The sequence below is a fragment of the Dendropsophus ebraccatus genome, chromosome 1, assembly GCF_027789765.1.
Source record: "Dendropsophus ebraccatus isolate aDenEbr1 chromosome 1, aDenEbr1.pat, whole genome shotgun sequence".
NCBI classification, from domain to species: domain Eukaryota; kingdom Metazoa; phylum Chordata; class Amphibia; order Anura; family Hylidae; genus Dendropsophus; species Dendropsophus ebraccatus.
In genome coordinates this window covers 18,552,694-18,572,495 of record NC_091454.1, presented here as the reverse complement: position 1 = coordinate 18,572,495, position 19,802 = coordinate 18,552,694, and the positions used below count along the sequence as shown (strand labels likewise).

Sequence of the window (19,802 nt, the reverse complement as noted above, 5' to 3'; positions counted from 1 at the left end):
GATATAATACTGGAGAGACAATACTGGAGATATAATACTGGTGATAATACTGAAGATAATACTAGAGATATAATACTGGTGATAAAATACTGGTGATAATAATGATGATAAAATACTGGTGATATAATACTGGAGATATAATACTGAAGATAATACTGGATATATAATACTGGTGAGATAATACTAGTGATATAATACTGGAGATAACACTTGTGATATAATACTGGTGATAAAACTGGTGATATAATACTGGAAATAATACTGGAGATATAATACTGGTGATAAAACTGGGGATAATACTGGAAATAATACTGGGGATAATACTGATGATATAATACTAGAGACAATACTGGATATATAATACTGGTGATAATACTGAAGATAATACTAGAGATATAATACTGGTGATAATACTGGTAATATAATACTAGTGATAAAATACTGGTGATACAATACTGGAGATATAATACTGGAGATAATACTGGAGATAATACTGGAGATAAAATACTGGTGATAATACGGGTGATAATACTGGTGATATAATAATGGTGATAATATTGGAGATATAATACTGGAGATATAATACTGGTGAAATAATACTAGTGATATAATACTGGAGAGATAATACTGGTGATATAATACTGGAGATAATACTGGTGAGATAATACTGGAGATATAATACTGGTGAAATAATACTAGTGATATAATACTGGAGAGATAATACTGGTGATAATACTGGTGATATAATACTGGAGATAATACTGGTGAGATAATACTGGAGATAATACTGGAGATATAATACTGGTGAGATAATACTGGTGATAATACTGGTGATAATACTGGTGATAATACTGGTGATATAATACTGGAAATAATACTGGAGATATAATACTGGTGATAAAACTGGGGATAATACTGGAAATAATACTGGTGATAATACTGGGGATAATACTGGACATAATACTGGTGATATAATACTGGAGATAATACTGGGGATATAATGCTGGTGAGATAAAACTAGTGATATAATACTGGAGAGACAGTACTGGAGATATAATACTGGTGATAATACTGAAGATAATACTAGAGATATAATACTGGTGATAATACTGGTAATATAATACTATTGATAAAATACTGGAGATATAATACTGGAGATAATACTGGAGATATAATACTGGTGATAATACTGGTGATAATACTGGTGATATAATACTGGTGATAATATTGGAGATATAATACTGGAGATATAATACTAGTGATATAATACTGGAGAGATAATACTGGTGATATAATACTGGTGAGATAATACTGGAGATAATACTGGAGATATAATACTGGTGATATAATACTGGAGATAATACTGGTGATATAATACTAGTGAGATAATACTAGTGATATAATACTGGAGAGACAATACTGGAGATATAATACTGGTGATAATACTAAAGATAATACTAGAGATATAATACTGGTGATAATACTGGTGATAAAATACTTGTGATAATACTGATGATAAAATACTGGTGATATAATACTGGAGATATAATACTGAAGATAATACTGAAGATAATACTAGAGATATAATACTGGTGATAAAATACTGGTGATAATACTGATGATAAAATACTGGTGATATAATACTGGAGATATAATACTGAAGATAATACTGGAGATATAATACTGGTGAGATAATACTAGTGATATAATACTGGAGATAACACTTGTGATATAATACTGGTGATAAAACTGGTGATATAATACTGGAAATAATACTGGAGATATAATACTGGTGATAAAACTGGGGATAATACTGGAAATAATACTGGTGATTATACTGGGGATAATACTGGACATAATACTGATGATATAATACTAGAGACAATACTGGATATATAATACTGGTGATAATACTGAAGATAATACTAGAGATATAATACTGGTGATAATACTGGTAATATAATACTAGTGATAAAATACTGGTGATACAATACTGGAGATATAATACTGGAGATAATACTGGAGATAATACTGAAGATAAAATACTGGTGATAATACGGGTGATAATACTGGTGATATAATAATGGTGATAATATTGGAGATATAATACTGGAGTTATAATACTGGTGAAATAATACTAGTGATATAATACTGGAGAGATAATACTGGTGATATAATACTGGAGATAATACTGGTGAGATAATACTGGAGATATAATACTGGTGAAATAATATTAGTGATATAATACTGGAGAGATAATACTGGTGATAATACTGGTGATATAATACTGGAGATAATACTGGTGAGATAATACTGGAGATAATACTGGAGATATAATACTGGTGAGATAATACTGGTGATAATACTGGTGATATAATACTGGAAATAATACTGGAGATATAATACTGGTGATATAATACTGGTGATAAAACTGGGGATAATACTGGAAATAATACTGGTGATAATACTGGACATAATACTGGACATAATACTGGTGATATAATACTGGGGATATAATGCTTGTGAGATAAAACTAGTGATATAATACTGGAGAGACAATACTGGAGATATAATACTGGTGATAATACTGAAGATAATACTAGAGATATAATACTGGTGATAATACTGGTAATATAATACTATTGATAAAATACTGGAGATATAATACTGGAGGTAATACTGGAGATATAATACTGGTGATAATACTGGTGATATAATACTGGTGATAATATTGGAGATATAATACTGGAGATATAATACTAGTGATATAATACTGGAGGTAATACTGGAGATATAATACTGGTGATAATACTGGTGATATAATACTGGTGATAATATTGGAGATATAATACTGGAGATATAATACTAGTGATATAATACTGGAGAGATAATACTGGTGATATAATACTGGTGAGATAATACTGGAGATAATACTGGAGATATAATACTGGTGATATAATACTGGAGATAATACTGGTGATATAATACTAGTGAGATAATACTAGTGATATAATACTGGAGAGACAATACTGGAGATATAATACTGGTGATAATACTAAAGATAATACTAGAGATATAATACTGGTGATAATACTGGTGATAAAATACTTGTAATAATACTGATGATAAAATACTGGTGATATAATACTGGAGATATAATACTGAAGATAATACTGGAGATATAATACTGGTGAAATAATACTAGTGATATAATACTGGAGAGATAATACTGGAGATATAATACTGGAGATAATACTTGTGATAATAATGGAGATATAATACTGGAGATAATACTGGTGATATAATACTGGAGCTAATACTGGTGAGATAATACTGGAGATAATGTTGGTGATAATACTGGTGAGATAATACTAGTGATATAATACTGGAGAGACAATACTGGAGATATAATACTGGTGATAATACTGAAGATAATACTAGAGATATAATACTGGTGATAAAATACTGGTGATAATACTGATGATAAAATACTGGTGATATAATACTGGAGATATAATACTGAAGATAATACTGGAGATATAATACTGGTGAGATAATACTAGTGATATAATACTGGAGATAACACTTGTGATATAATACTGGTGATAAAACTGGTGATATAATACTGGAAATAATACTGGAGATATAATACTGGTTATATAATACTGGTGATAAAACTGGGGATAATACTGGAAATAATACTGGTGATAATACTGGACATAATACTGATGATATAATACTAGAGACAATACTGGATATATAATACTGGTGATAATACTGAAGATAACACTAGAGATATAATACTGGTGATAATACTGGTAATATAATACTAGTGATAAAATACTGGTGATACAATACTGGAGATATAATACTGGAGATAATACTGGAGATAAAATACTGGTGATAATACGGGTGATAATACTGGTGATATAATAATGGTGATAATATAGGAGATATAATACTGGAGATATAATACTGGTGAAATAATACTAGTGATATAATACTGGAGAGATAATACTGGTGATATAATACTGGTGAGATAATACTGGAGATAATACTGGAGATATAATACTGGTGAAATAATACTAGTGATATAATACTGGAGAGATAATACTGGTGATAATACTGGTGATAAAATACTGGAGATAATACTGGTGAGATAATACTGGAGATAATACTGGAGATATAATACTGGTGAGATAATACTGGTGATAATACTGGTGATAATACTGCGGATATAATACTGGAAATAATACTGGAGATATAATACTGGTGATAAAACTGGGGATAATACTGGAAATAATACTGGTGATAATACTGGGGATAATACTGGGGATAATACTGGTGATATAATACTGGAGATAATACTGGGGATATAATGCTGGTGAGATAAAACTAGTGATATAATACTGGAGAGACAATACTGGAGATATAATACTGGTGATAATACTGAAGATAATACTAGAGATATAATACTGGTGATAATACTGGTAATATAAAACTATTGATAAAATACTGGAGATATAATACTGGAGATAATACTGGAGATAATACTGGAGATATAATACTGGTGATAATACTGGTGATAATACTGGTGATATAATACTGGTGATAATATTGGAGATATAATACTGGAGATAAAATACTAGTGATATAATACTGGAGAGATAATACTGGTGATATAATACTGGTGAGATAATACTAGTGATATAATACTGGAGAGACAATACTGGAGATATAATACTGGTGATAATACTAAAGATAATACTAGAGATATAATACTGGTGATAATACTGGTGATAAAATACTTGTGATAATACTGATGATAAAATACTGGTGATATAATACTGGAGATATAATACTGAAGATAATACTGGTGAGATAATACTAGTGATATAATACTGAAGAGATAATACTGGAGATTACACTGGTGAGATAATACTGGAGATATAATACTGGTGATATAATACTGGTGAGATAATACTGGTGATAATACTGATGATAATACTGGGGATAATACTGGAGATAAAACTGTGGATAATACTGGAGATAATACTGGTGATAAAATACTGGTTATATAATACTGGAGATATAATACTGGAGGTATAATACTGGTGATAATACTGGTGATATAATACTGGTGATAATACTGGAGATATAATACTGGAGATAATACTGGTGAGATAATACTGGAGATATAATTTTGGTGATAATACTGGAGATATAATATTGGAGATAATACTGGTGACATAATACTGGAGATAATACTGGTGATATAACACTGGTGATAATACTGGAGTTATAATACTGGTGATAATACTGGAGATAATACTGGTGATATAATACTGGTGATAATACTGGTGATATAATACTGGGGATATAATATTGGAGAGGTAATACTGGAGAGATAATACTGGTGATAATACTGGTGATAATACTGGTGAGACAATACTGGGGATATAATATTGGAGAGATAATACTGGAGATATAATACTGGATATAATACTGGTGATATAATAATGGAGATATAATATTGGAGATAATACTGGTGATATAATACTGGTGATAATACTGGTGATATTATACTGGGGATATTATATTGGAGAGATAATACTGGAGAGATATTACTGGTGAGATAATACTGGTGATAATACTGGGGATATAATATTGGAGAGATAATACTGGTGAGATAATACTGGTGATATAATACTGGAGATAATACTTGTGGTAATACTGATGAGATAATACTGGAGATAATACTTGTGATAATACTGGAGATATAATACTGGAGATAATACTGGTGATATAATACTGGAGCTAATACTGGTGAGATAATACTGGAGATAATGTTGGTGATAGTACTGGTGAGATAATACTAGTGATATAATACTGGAGAGACAATACTGGAGATATAATACTGGTGATAATACTGAAGATAATACTAGAGATATAATACTGGTGATAAAATACTAGTAATAATATTGATGATAAAATACTGGTGATATAATACTGGAGATATAATACTGAAGATAATACTGGAGATATAATACTGGTGAGATAATACTGGTGATATAATACTGGAGAGATAATACTGGAGATATAATACTGGTGATAATACTGGTGATATAATACTGGAGATAATACTCGTGAGATAATACTGGAGATATAATACTGGTGATATTATACTGGTGAGATAATACTGTTGATAATACTGGGGTTAATACTGGAGATAAAACTGGGGATAATACTGGAGATAATACTGGAGATAATACTGGAGATAATACTGGTGATAATACTGGTGATAAAATACTGGTGATATAATACTGGAGATATAATACTGGAGATAATAATGGAGGTATAATACTGGTGATATACTACTGGTGATAATACTGGAGATATAATACTGGAGATAATACTGGTGAGATAATACTGGAGATATAATTTTGGTGATAATACTGGAGATATAATACTGGAAATAATACTGGTGACATAATACTGGAGATAATACTGGTGATATAACACTGGTGATAATACTGGAGTTATAATACTGGAGTTATAATACTGGAGATAATACTGGTGATATAATACTGGAGATAATACTGGTGAGATAATACTGGAGATAATGTTGGTGATAATACTGGTGATAATACTAGAGATATAATACTGGTGATATAATACTGGTGAGATAATACTGGAGATAATACTGGAGAGATAATACTGGTGATAATACTGGTTGTAATACTGGAGATAATACTGATGATTATACTGGTGATATAATACTGGAGATAATACTGGAGATATAATACTGGTGATAATACTGGTGATAATACTGGTGATATAATACTGGAGATAATACTGGTGATATAATACTGGTAATAATACTGGTGATAATACTGGAGATATAATACTGGAGATAATACTGGTGATATAATACTGGAGATAATACTGGTGAGATAATACTGGAGATAATGTTGGAGATAATAGTGGTGATAATACTGGTTGTAATACTGGAGATAATACTGGAGATATAATACTGGAGATAATACTGGTGATAATACTGGTGATATAATACTGGAGATAATACTGGAGATATAATACCGGTGATAATACTGGTGATAATACTGGTGATATAATACTGGAGATAATACTGGTGATATAATACCGGTGATAATACTGGTGATATAATACTGGAGATAATACTGGAGATATAATACCGGTGATAATACTGGTGATAATACTGGTGATATAATACTGGAGATAATACTGGTGATATAATACTGGTGATAATACTGGTGATATAATACTGGAGATAATACTGGAGATATAATACTGGAGATAATACTGGTGAGATAATACTGGAGATAATGTAGGTGATAATACTGGTGATAATACTGGTGATAATACTGGAGATATAATACTGGAGATAATACTGGTTATATAATACTGGTGAAATAATACTGGAGATAATACTGGAGATATAATACTGGTGATAATACTGGTGATAATACTGGTGATATAATACTGGAGATAATACTGGTGATAATACGGGTGATAATACTGGAGATATAATACTGGAGATAATACTGGTGATATAATACTGGAGATAATACTGGTGATATAATACTGGATATAATACTGGTGATATAATACTGGTGATATAATACTGGTGATATAGTACTGGTGATATAATACTGGAGATAATACTGGTGATATAATACTGGAGATAATACTGGTGAGATAATACTGGTGATAATACTGGTTGTAATACTGGAGATAATACTGGAGATATAATACTGGAGATAATACTGGTGATAATACTGGTGATAATACTGGAGATATAATACTGGAGATAATACTGGTGATATAATACTGGTGAGATAATACTGGAGATAATACTGGAGATATAATACTGGAGATATAATACTGGTGATAATACTGGTGATATAATACTGGAGATAATACTAGTGATATAATACTGGTGATAATACTGGTGATAATACTGGAGATATAATACTGGAGATAATACTGGTGATATAATACAGGAGATAATACTGGTGATATAATACTGGAGATAATACTGGTGAGATAATACTGGAGATAATGTTGGTGATAATTCTGGTGATAATACTGGAGATATAGTACTGGAGATAATACTGGTGATATAATACTGGTGAGATAATACTGGAGATAATAATGGTGATATAATACTGGTGAGATAAAACTGGAGATAATACTGGAGAGATAAAACTGGAGATATAATACTGGTGATAATACTGGAGATATAATACTGGAGATAATACTGGTGAGATAATACTGGAGATAATACTGGTGATATAATACTGGTGAGATAATACTGGAGATAATACTGGTTTTACTGTTGATATAATACTGGTGATAATACTGGTTGTAATACTGGAGATAATACTGGTGATATAATACTGGTGACACATCATTTTGAGACACCAGGGACTAGGGCAAATAATCTATGGACACCAGGGACTATGGCGCATAAAACTAGGACACATAATGTCTGGACACCAGGGACTATGCCGCATAATCTATGGACACCAGGGACTATGCCGCATAATCTATGGACACCAGGGAGTACGACACAGAATCTCCTCGAGACACCAGGGACTAGGGTATATAATCTCTAGACACCAGGGACTACAGCACATAAAACCAGGGCATATAATGTCTGGACACCAGGGACTATGGTGAATAATCTCTGGACACCAGGGACTATGGCGAATAATCTCTGGACACCAGGGACTAGAGTGAATAATCTCTGGACACCAGGGACTAGAGTGAATAATCTCTGGACACCAGGGACTAGGGTGAATAATCTCTGGACACCAGGGACTAGAGTGAATAATCTCTGGACACCAGGGACTAGGGTGAATAATCTCTGGACACCAGGGACTAAGGTGAATAATCTCTAAACACCAGGGACTAGGGCAGATAATCTCTAGGCACCAGAGACTACGGTGAATAATCTTGGCACCAGGAACCAGGGCACATAATTTCTGGAGACCAAGGACCAGGACAAATAATGTATGGACACCAGGGACAGGGCACATAATCTCTGGACATCAGGGACTACAGCGAACAATCTATGGACACCAGGGACTATGGCAAATAATCTCTGGACACCAGGGACTAGGAAACAAAATCTGGAGACAATGGACTAGGAGACATAATCTATAAACACTAGGGTGTAGGACACAATCTCTAGACACCAGGGACTATGTTGCTTAATCTCTAGATACCAGAAATTTGGGAATAGAAATACGGTGGACACCAGGGACTTGGGTGCATAATCTGTACTAAAGCAAAGATTAGGGCAGCAGGGACTAAATCTCTAGACACAAATTACAGGGTGCATTACCCCTGGACACCAGGGAACTTGGTGGCACTAAGTATTAGAAGAATTCCACCTTCTCCCAGACCTATGCACTTTTGTATGGAACATTGCATCCTCCTCATTCTCAGGATGAGTGGGGGTCCCTGAGGCGAGACCCCACAGACACTAATGCCAGGGATATGCCAAGACACAATGTATCCCAGACTGTGAGCCCAGGCCACTTGCATCGAAAAGTCAACTTGAAGCCATTGATAACCAGGAGGAATCTTTCCTAACTCTATGTAGGTGACATCCTATGTGCTTCTCTCTGTATTCCTGCTCCTACCTTCATGCTGCCCGCTGTGATTTTCCATTAGTCTTTATAAAAATCGTAAAAAATTATTTTACTTATACTGTTAAAAAAGGCAAAATTATAGAGCAAAGAGACCAAATAACAGAAGTAAATTACAAATCTCTGGCACTTTCTGGCACCAGTTGATTTGAAAGAATTTTTTTTTTGGACTACCCATTTACTTCTATAAAAAAAAAAAAAAAAAAAAAAAAAGTCTTCCAGTACTTATCAGCTGCTGTATGTCCTGCAGTAAATGTTTCATTTTCAGTCTGACACAGTGCTCTCTGCTGCCACCTCTGGCCGAGACAAGAACTCTGTCTCGGTTTTGTATGAATCCCCATAGAAAACATCTCCTGCTCTGGACAGTTCCTGTCTCAGCCAGAGATGTCAGCAGAGAGCACTGTGTCAGACTGAAAATAAAACAACACTTCCTTCAGGACATACAGCAGCTGATAAGTACTGGAAGACTTGAGATTTTTTAATAGAAGTAAATTACACATCTTTATAACTTTCCGACACCAGCTGATATGAAAGAAAAAAGATTTTTGCTGGAGTACCCCTTTAAAGTAACAGAGTATAGGAATAGCTAACGAAGGAAGAAAATTGTCTCTCTACTATCACCTATAGTGTACCATATATATATATATATATATATATATACTCCGACTTCCAGCATCATCTCTTTGACCAATGCAGACTAATCTGTGACTATCACTTTCCTCCAGTCCTCCACACTCTATGATTCTTCTTTGGGTGTTAGTGCTGGTTTTCTTTTAGCTTTTCTATATATAAATCCCAGTAGATGCAGCCAGCTTCTTCTCCCCATCTGTTCTCATCTTGCTGCACATGTGCCACGCATGTTGCCTGTGAGTTTTCTATCCTAACACTTTGACATCTTCTTTGATTTCCTCATACGTTTCCATTCCCATTCTGTATATACTTGCATCAAATGATACACACAACTCATCCTCTGCCGTACGCTGTGCTAGATTTCCATCTTGAAGGAGTTATCTAATTGTTTCCATTTTCTCCATTGTCATCTTCCTTGTTGGGGACATTAAAATATGTTTGTTTTTCAAATGAACTGGTGCCAGAGATTTGTAATTTACTTCAATTATAAAAAAAAAATGAGTCTTCCAGTACTTATCAGCTGCTGTATGTCTTGCAGGAAGTGGTGTATTCTTTCCAGTTTGACACAGTGCTCTCTGCTGCCACCTCTGTCCATGTCAGGAACTGTCCAGAGCAGCAGCAAATCCCCATAGAAAACCTCTCCTGCTCTGGACAGTTCCTGACATGAACAGAGGTGGCAGCAGAGAGCACTGTGTCAAACTGGAGAGAATACACCAATTCCTGCAGGACATACAGCAGCTGATAAGTACCAGAAGACTTCAATTTTTTTAACAAAAGTAAATTACAAATCTTTTTTTTTTTTTTTTTTGCTGACCTGCCCCCTTTAATATTTAGGGATGCTTGTAGCTATTTGATCATCATAAAATGGAACCTATTACATTTGGTGTCAGAGGTGGGATGTAGGTGTACAAATCATAGGTGTAAGGCTATGATCACACATAGTATTATGGTCAGTATTCCTGTGAATATTTTAGTCAGTATTTCTGACAGTATTTTGGTCAGTATTTCTGTACTTTGGCTAGTATTTCTGACAGTATTTTGGTCAGTATTTCTGTCAGTATTTTGATCAGTATTTCTGTCAGTATTTTAGTCAATATTTTTGTCAGTATTTTGGTTAGTATTTCTGTCAGTGTTTTGGTCAGTATTTCTGTAAGTATTTTGGTTAGTATTTTGGTCAGTATTTGTGTCCAAAATAAGGAATGTAACCAAGGAAAAATTATAATGGAAAGATTTGCACAGTTTCTCTGTTTTCAATCCACTTTTGGTTTTGGTTGAAAAAATACTGAGCGAAATACTGTGTGTGAACATAGCCATATAGTTGCAAAGTTAAATTCTGGAAAAGGAGACAAGAAATCTGTTAACCCTTTCAGGACCGGGATAATTTTGGCCTTAAAGGGGTTATGCAGTGCTACAAAAACATGGCCACTTTCTTTTAGGGTGCCTTCACACATACCGACTCGCAGCAGAAAACTCCCTGCGAGTTTCTGCTACGAGCCGAGGTCCTGGAAGGCCCCTATCACTACATACAAGCAGTGGTCTGAAAGCCCGCTGCGTGTATGTAATGCAGCCGCCCCCTTAACCCCTTCGGCTCCCGCACCGGTCCCGTGTCTCCATACATTACCTGGCTCTGGCTCTGGCACAAGCATTTTTGTGTTTTTCTTTTTTCCTTCGACATTATTTGCATTGGGGGATATGGGGATTATGTTTTGTTTTTTTTTTTTTTCTTCACATTTTTTCTTTTTTTACTGTCTCACTTTGGGGACTTCATTGTCTGATTGCCTGGTGACAGGCATATTACATTGCAGTGCTGATTTGCCATGTATTATGCCTATCATAGCCATCGCTGATCATCGCTGCCTCAGGGCAGAGTCTGATCCGCTTCTGTAGCTATGGCACTTGAGGTCTCAGGGAGGCCTCAAGTTATCATAGCTATCATCAGGGCCACAAACTGGCCGCAGCATCTATAGGGTTAACTGCCAGGATCTGAGGCCGTCTCCTATGTCTGTTTCATCTGAAGACTTATCGGCATTTCTATGTAAGGGAAAAGGGGTAAAAAATGTGTGTCCATCTGTAGGAAGAGTGTTAAAGGGGTTTTCCGTCCAGGACCCCATGGACCAAAACAGTGGAGTATAGGTTACAACACTGTTAGATAGCTGTTGGGTCAAGGAGACACATATTACATTTCATATATGTCTGTGCTTCCAGAATTCAAGGGCAAAGTTCAAATCAGCCTTTATGCTGCTTACAGCTGACTGTCAAGCATGAATAGGGGTGGGAGGGGGAGCAATGAGGCGTTATCCACCTTGGCATTTCAGGAGTTTGGGAGAGCCTCTTTGAGTGTTTGCACCAAAGAATAAGTACAAATGGATACATGAAAGGTACCACGTAGTGGCGTAGCTACCATAGAGGCAGAGTAGGCAGTTGCTACGGGGCCCATGCAGAAGGGGGGCCCGAGGGAGAAGGTAAGAGCTTGTGTCCTTCTGCTTAACTCTTTATGTACTGCAGCGTGTAAGTGACCCAATGTTTACTTACATGCTGCAACACAAAAAAAGGGTTAACAAGCAGAAGACAGAGATCTCTGCTTCACTGCAGTGATAATCTCTAACCTCTGTAGGAAAGGAAAATGTGCAGAGGTCAGGGGTTATCAGTGCACCAGCAGTAAAGCAGATATATATCTCCTCCATCTATCAACTGTCTAACAGTTTCAAGAGTTTTGAACCTGAATTATAGCTGACAGATTCACTTTAAGTCCCCTGGTGGGTTCATAGATCACAATGATGTGCACTCAATGCTTGAGGGTTGTGACGCCATTCAGACAGAGCCAATCAGTGGTAGACATTCATGCGGCTCTTATATAGTAGAAGACTACATTATGTGTGGTATGAATCTGTATATCAGTGCTGAGGGAGAAGGACAGGCAATGGGGACTGAGGAGACGAGGAGATACAGGACGAACAGCAGGCATTGTAGCTATGGTCAGGTTACCTTATCTGGAAATGTTAGTCACCTGTCATTAATCTAGCCTTAGATTTGGCCGATTATCGCTCCATGTAATAGAAACAACGATCAGCCGATGACATCGATCATCGGCTGATTGTTGTTTTAGTTTTGGACCTAAAATCATGTAATAGCGATGCCCAGCCGATGGCGGACGATTCCCCAAACACTTGACACCTTACCTCTCCCCGCTCCTGGTCTTCTCTCCTGTGCTCTGCAGCTTCCCGGTCAAATGGCTACAGTGTCTGAGCTCAGCCAATCACAGGCCATGGCGGGAGCGGGAAGCTGCGGAGCACAGGAGAGAAGATCGGGAGCGGGAGAGGTAAGGTGTCAGGTGTTTGGGCAAGGGCTGCATGGACATCACTAACGATGTCCATGCAGCCCTTATGGTGCGTTTACACAGACAGATTTATCTGACAGATCTTTAAAGCCCAAACCAGGAACAGACTATAAACAGGGATCAGGTCATAAAGGAAAGACTGGGATCTATCCTCTTTTCAAATCCATTCCTGGCCTTGGCTTCCAAAATCTGTCAGATAAATCTGTCTGTGTAAATGCAGCATTACTGCCTGATTATCGGGCCGTCTAATAGGTCCAGTAAACGAGTGCCGATCCAGCAGATCGGCACTCATTTACTAAAGTTGACCCGTGTAATAGGACCCTTAGAAATAATAAAAGACCTATTGTTAAAGGGGTAGTTCACAAAAAAAAATCTTTTAAATCAACTAGTACCAGAAAGTGCCAGAGTCTCTTAAAAATTCTCCAGTTTTCCGGTACTTATTATCTGCTGTATGTCCTGGAGGAAGTGATGTATTCTTTCCAGTCTGACACAGTGCTCTCTGCTGCCACCTCTGTCCATGTCAGGAACTGTCCAGAGCAGTAGCAAATCCCCATAGAAACCTCTCCTTCTCTCCAGACTGGAAAGAATACACCCTTTCCTGCAGGACATACAGCAGCTGATAAATACTGGATGGCTTGAGATTTTTTTTAATAAAAGTAAATTACAAATCTCTGGCACTTTCTAGCGTCGGTTGATCTGAAAGAAAAAAATTTTTGGTGACAAAACCTTTAATAATATATTATAGGACAGGGGTGTCAAGCAAAGCTTTGGCTGTCCAGACATGATGGGAATTGTAGTTTTGCAACAGCTGGAGGGCCACAAGTTTGACGCCTTTGCTTAAGCGGATGATATTACTCCATTTTAGGTTATTGTGGACTATATCCTAAGACTGAACAAATAAATAGAGGATATTCTGGTGGTCATTTATCAAAGCGGAGTAAAGTGGAGTAAACTGGTGTAAAGTAGGCCCAAATTGGCTCAGTTGCCCCTAGCAACCAATCACGTTTCACTTTTCATTCCTCACAGATTCCTTGAAAAATCAAAGGTGGAATCTAATTGGTTGCTAGGGGCAACCGGGCCTATTCGGGCCTACTTTACACCAGTTTGATAAATCTGCCCCTCTGTGTACAATTTTCCGAGGTCTCTATCCCCTTAATTCCGTTCTTCCTATAAATTACATTACTTTTTCTTTTTCAAAGCTCTGCCAGAAATGGATTTATCACTATCTCGGCAAACTATATAGGGAATAGAGGCTGTCTGCACTTTCACCTAGTCTTTGGCTAATGTCTTATTATTTGCCAGGGGGATTGATCATTTGTCTGCATTTGAACACATATGAAATAAATCATTACTACAAAGTCCAACCTCATTGGCTGGGAAACTCCGATAGAAACATCTTACCTTATTACTAGACCCCAGAACCTATCCGCAATATTAGGCGGTGGGCGGGTAATGAGCTGTTTTATCTTCCATCCAACTTCAACTTACTCTTAATTAGATATAATGACTGATTACATGGTAGGATCTGCCGAGCGTAGCAAAAAAATAAAGTATTACTATGTAATTACTAGCAATATCATTTACTGTAAATTTACTGGATTGTAACATTGATGCCCTACCCGCAGGGTGACCATCAGTACCTCTCCTGTCCTCAGTTTGGGTATGGAGGGGGATTTGCAGTTCCATTGAAGTAAATGGAGCTGAATTGCAATACCACACACTACCTGAGGAGAAGGGTGGCGCTGTTTTTGCAAGAAAGTAGCTGTGCTTTTTGGATTTTGGATAACCCCTTTAACTCTTAAAGGGGTTTTCCACTTAAAACTAACTTGCGAGGGGTCCAACCTCCATGGCCTCCAGCGATCACCAGCTCCTTTGTTTTAAATACAGCCGTGGGCTGTGGCTCTATTTATTCTCTATGAAGCCACCAGAAAGAGCTGAGTGATATACCTAGCTCTCTCTGACAGCTCCACAGAGAATGAATAGAGCTGTGGGCCACGTGCCAACCCATGGCTGTATACAAAACAAAGGAGCCAGGGGCTGATCTGGAGATTGCTGGGGACCCCCCACACACCATCTCTTTCTTGTCGTCTATTCAAGTTAGTTTTAAGTGCAAAACCCCTTTAAGAAAATAGAGGACAAGTAGGAAGTAAGTAAGTTATTTTTCAAGGCCCTGTCCTTTTTGCAGATTACTTGAAGTGAATGAAGCTGAATTACAATACCACACACAGCCTGAGGACAGGGGTGGCGCTGTTTGTGCAAGAAAGTAGCTGTGCTTTTTTAATCTTGGATAACCCCTTTTAGGTCTTAAGAGAATAGAGGACAAGTAGGAAGACGCAAGGAAGTTATTCTTCAAGGCTCTGTCTTTTTTCCATATCATTGACTATAGTGATGTCTTACGTTTGGCACCTGTACAGCAAAGAGGAGGGACTCGACTACTATCACTTTCATATTGCCACAGTGGGGTATTATTAGTCTCTTTACAATCTATTGCCACAACTAGATGCCAGAATAACAGGAAAGGGGAAATAACAGGTATTTAAATGTTTGCTCACTTCTGACATCATGTGTAAAAAATAAGATGCCTCACTCATCACTTTGGTTGTGGTTTGTGTGAATGGAGCTGAATTACAATACCAAACACAACCTGAGGACAGGGGTGGCACTGTTTTTTAAATTTTGGACGACCCCTTTAGGTCTTAAGAGAATAGAGGACAAGTAGTAAGACGCTAGTAAGTTAGGGTACTATTACACAAAACGATTTTTCAATGATCAACGATTAACGATTAATGATCTCAAACGACCGTTATGGTAAACGACCTGAAATCGTTCACCCAATTACGCGGAACGATGGTCATTGCTTATGATCGTTCTTGCGGTCGTCTTGTCGACGCTTTTGCGTTCGCCGCTACTGCGAATGACCGAACGACGTCTTATTCCATGAGAACAATCAACGATAATCAAACGACTAACAATTTCTTCTTGGTCGTTTAATCATTATCTGCTATTACACTAAACGATTATCGTTCAAATCCGAACGATTTAACGATTTTTCAAACGATAATCGTCCCGTGTAATAGGGCCCTTATTCTTCAAGGCTCTGTCCTCCTTCCATATGGTGATATCTAAAATTTGGCACCTGTACAGTATAGAGGAGGGACTATTCCTTTCATATTGCCACTGTGGGGGTATTATGAGTAGAGATGAGCGAGCATGCTCGTCCGGGCTTGGTACTTTTTCGAGTATTAGGGTACTCGATGGTACTCAGACCAGTATCTTGCGATACTCGAGACAATGGCATCTTCCTCTTCCTGCATGTTTGGCAGCTTTTTCTCAGCCAATCATCATGCTGGAGAGTCTTTGGGAGCTCGTAGCATCACGTGGGAACCCTACATAGGGATTGGCTGGCCAGATCAGATGACCTGGGCATATAAGAATCAGGTCCCGCGGTGCTCGCGTCAGATGCAGGCTGGATGAGCTTAGGGAGAGAGCTGCTGTCTGTCAGGGAGAGTGTTAGGCAGGGAATTACTGTGCAATTAGGCAGGAATCCGACATGGAAAACCCAACAGTGCTACTGTTGGGTGCTGGCTTGGACTTGTAGTGCAGCTTTCAGTAGTCAATTTCTCCTGTTGCTGACATTTTCTTGGCTGGCTGGGATCTGTAGTTCAGCTATACCTATCCTCACTATGCTGTGTCCTGTGCACGTGGTGCTGCCCCTGCTTTTTCCTATCCATTTCCGTGTTGTTTCCATCATTTTCTGAGGTTTCCAGGTTTTAACACAACCTTCCCTGTGCAGAGCTTTGGTCCCATGCAAAAACGCTCGAGTTTCCCATTGACTTCAATGGGGTTCGTTACTCGAAACGAGCACCCGAGCATCGGGAAATATTCGTCTCGAGTATCAAGCACCCGTACTGGCTCATCTCTAATTATGAGTCTCCTTACAGTCCATTGCCAACCTAGACATCAGAATAATAAAGAAGAAACTTAAAATGTATGCTCACTTCTGACACCATGTGTAAAGATGCTCCACTCCCAAGGTGTCAACGTTCTTTAATATGACAAACCAGAATACTTCCAATTATTTCCTGTTACATTAGCATTTCCTCATAACTTGCTGAAAGATCTACTTTGCCGAGATATCCTAGACTAGAGGATTTGTTTTTTTATTAGAGAAAAGAGGTCAGGGGTTGACAATTATAGGTATATGGATGAATCCACAATGACAGACACCTAGATGATTTATGGGCCCCGTCACTTTAAGACATCAACCGTATAATTGCTTCTTCCAGGACGGTGTATATATTGCTTTTCTGAGAAACACTGGAAAGCAGCTGAGAAAAGGCATCAGGTTATTTTTAGAAGGAAAAGGCTCGGAATTTATATCCATGGCGGCACAGACACCTGAAACATCCCCCGTCCTCACTAACAAATTAACCTCTTTGGCTCCTGACAAGTTTGCGGAGCTCAGAATTTCGCCGTCCCTTTTTTTTCCTCTGCTCGGTCGTGGTCGCGGCTGAATTTTAAAGGGAAGATTTTGTGGAGATTTTCTATGCGCTGTCCAAACGCTATTATACAATTCCCCTTGCAGAGTCTATTTTTAGTGCGCTCTTTTAGGCTGTTTTGTCTGTCTTCTCTTTGATCTTCCTTCTTTCCCATGTCAACTTGTCATTGTGATTATTTTCCTGTTGAATAACACAGTTCATTGGGTGTAAATGGAAAAAACGAACCTGTTAAAGGAAAAGTGTTTATAAAAAAAGTGGGGGAGGGGTATTGAGCTTTAGGGTCCATTTACACAGAAAGATTATCTGACAGATTATCTACCAAAGATTTGAAGCCAAAGCCAGGAATGGATTCGAAAAGAGGAGAAATTTCAGGCTTTCCTTTATGACCTGATCTCTGTTTATAGTCTGTTTCTGGCTTTGGCTTCAAATCTTTGGCAGATAATCTGTCAGATAATCTTTCTTTGTAAATGGACCCTTAGGTAAAGTGATAACTATTTTAGCAACTGGGGTTTCCATTACTAGGATTTGGTGTTGATAAAGTTTTTTTATTTTATTTGTTTATTGGAAACCATCAAGCAGTTATGGAAGGATCTAATACTCTGTGTGTGTGTGTGTGTGTGTGTGTGTCTCTCTCTCTCTCTCTCTCTCTCTCTCTCTCTCTCTCTGTGTGTCTCTGTCTGTCTGTCTGTCTCTCTCTCTATGTATATTACTTCTATAAATATTTTCTTCTGTTTAAAAATTTCAAGTCTTCAAGTACCTATCAACTGCTGTATGTCCTGCAGGAAGTGGTGTATTCTTTTCAGTCTGCTGCCACCTCTGTCCATGTCAGGAACTGTCCAGAGCAGTAGCAAATCCCTATAGAAAACCTCTCCTGCTCTAGACAGTTCCTGACATGGACAGAGCTGGCAGCAGAGAGCACTGTGTCAGACTGGAAAGAATACATCACTTCCTGCAGGACATGCAGCAGTTAATAAGTACTAGAAGACTTGAAATTTTTGAATGGAAGTAAACTACAAATCTATATGACTTTCTGACACCAGTTAATTTGAAAGAAAACATTTCTCCAGAATACTCCTCTAATAGTTGGGGTTGACGTTACTAGAGTTTGGTATAGGAAAAGTTTTTGCTTGTTTTAATTTTTTTTATTTAATGGAAACCATCAACAAGCAGCTGTTGACGGATCTCATACTTATATATATTCTGAAAGCTAAAGCTTCGGCTGCCCAGGCATGATGGGAATTGTAGTTTTGCAACAGCTGGAGGGCCGAAGGTTCCTCATCCCTGCGTTAATACATGAATATCCGAAAGATTTAAAGGAATTTCAGGATACTTTTTCACAGATACAATTGCTTCTTCTTGTGTAGGTCTGTGGTGGACCTTCCCAACCCGTTCAGCCGGTGGTGCTCCCGAAGCCTGTACAGCCCGTACAACATGTGATCCATACCCCTATCCAACCCAGCTGCCCCGGTAGAGGCAAAATGGCCAAACTGCTAAATCCAGAAGAGATGACCTCCAGGGATTACTACTTTGATTCCTATGCCCACTTTGGAATTCATGAGGTAAGATGACTTTATTGGGACTAGACTTTATTTTCTTAAAGGGGTTACCCAGTGCTACAAAAACATGGCCACTTTCTTTCAG

General features: G+C 37.3%; 1 protein-coding gene across 2 annotated transcripts in view; it reads left to right on the top strand.

Moving 5' to 3' along the window:
• The window catches only part of PRMT8 (protein arginine methyltransferase 8), a 165,095-nt gene that overhangs the window by 78,759 nt on the left and 66,534 nt on the right, over positions 1 to 19,802 (top strand). Inside the window, exons 1-2 of one of the 2 annotated variants that reach the window (XM_069952914.1) lie at positions 14,731 to 14,802; positions 19,526 to 19,720. In XM_069952914.1, coding sequence (XP_069809015.1) covers positions 19,640 to 19,720 — 81 coding nt within the window. In that variant the 5' untranslated portion in view covers positions 14,731 to 14,802; positions 19,526 to 19,639. Of the gene's footprint in view, positions 1 to 14,730; positions 14,803 to 19,525; positions 19,721 to 19,802 lie in introns of those variants that run through there. The other variant, XM_069952906.1, reaches the window with a different exon arrangement.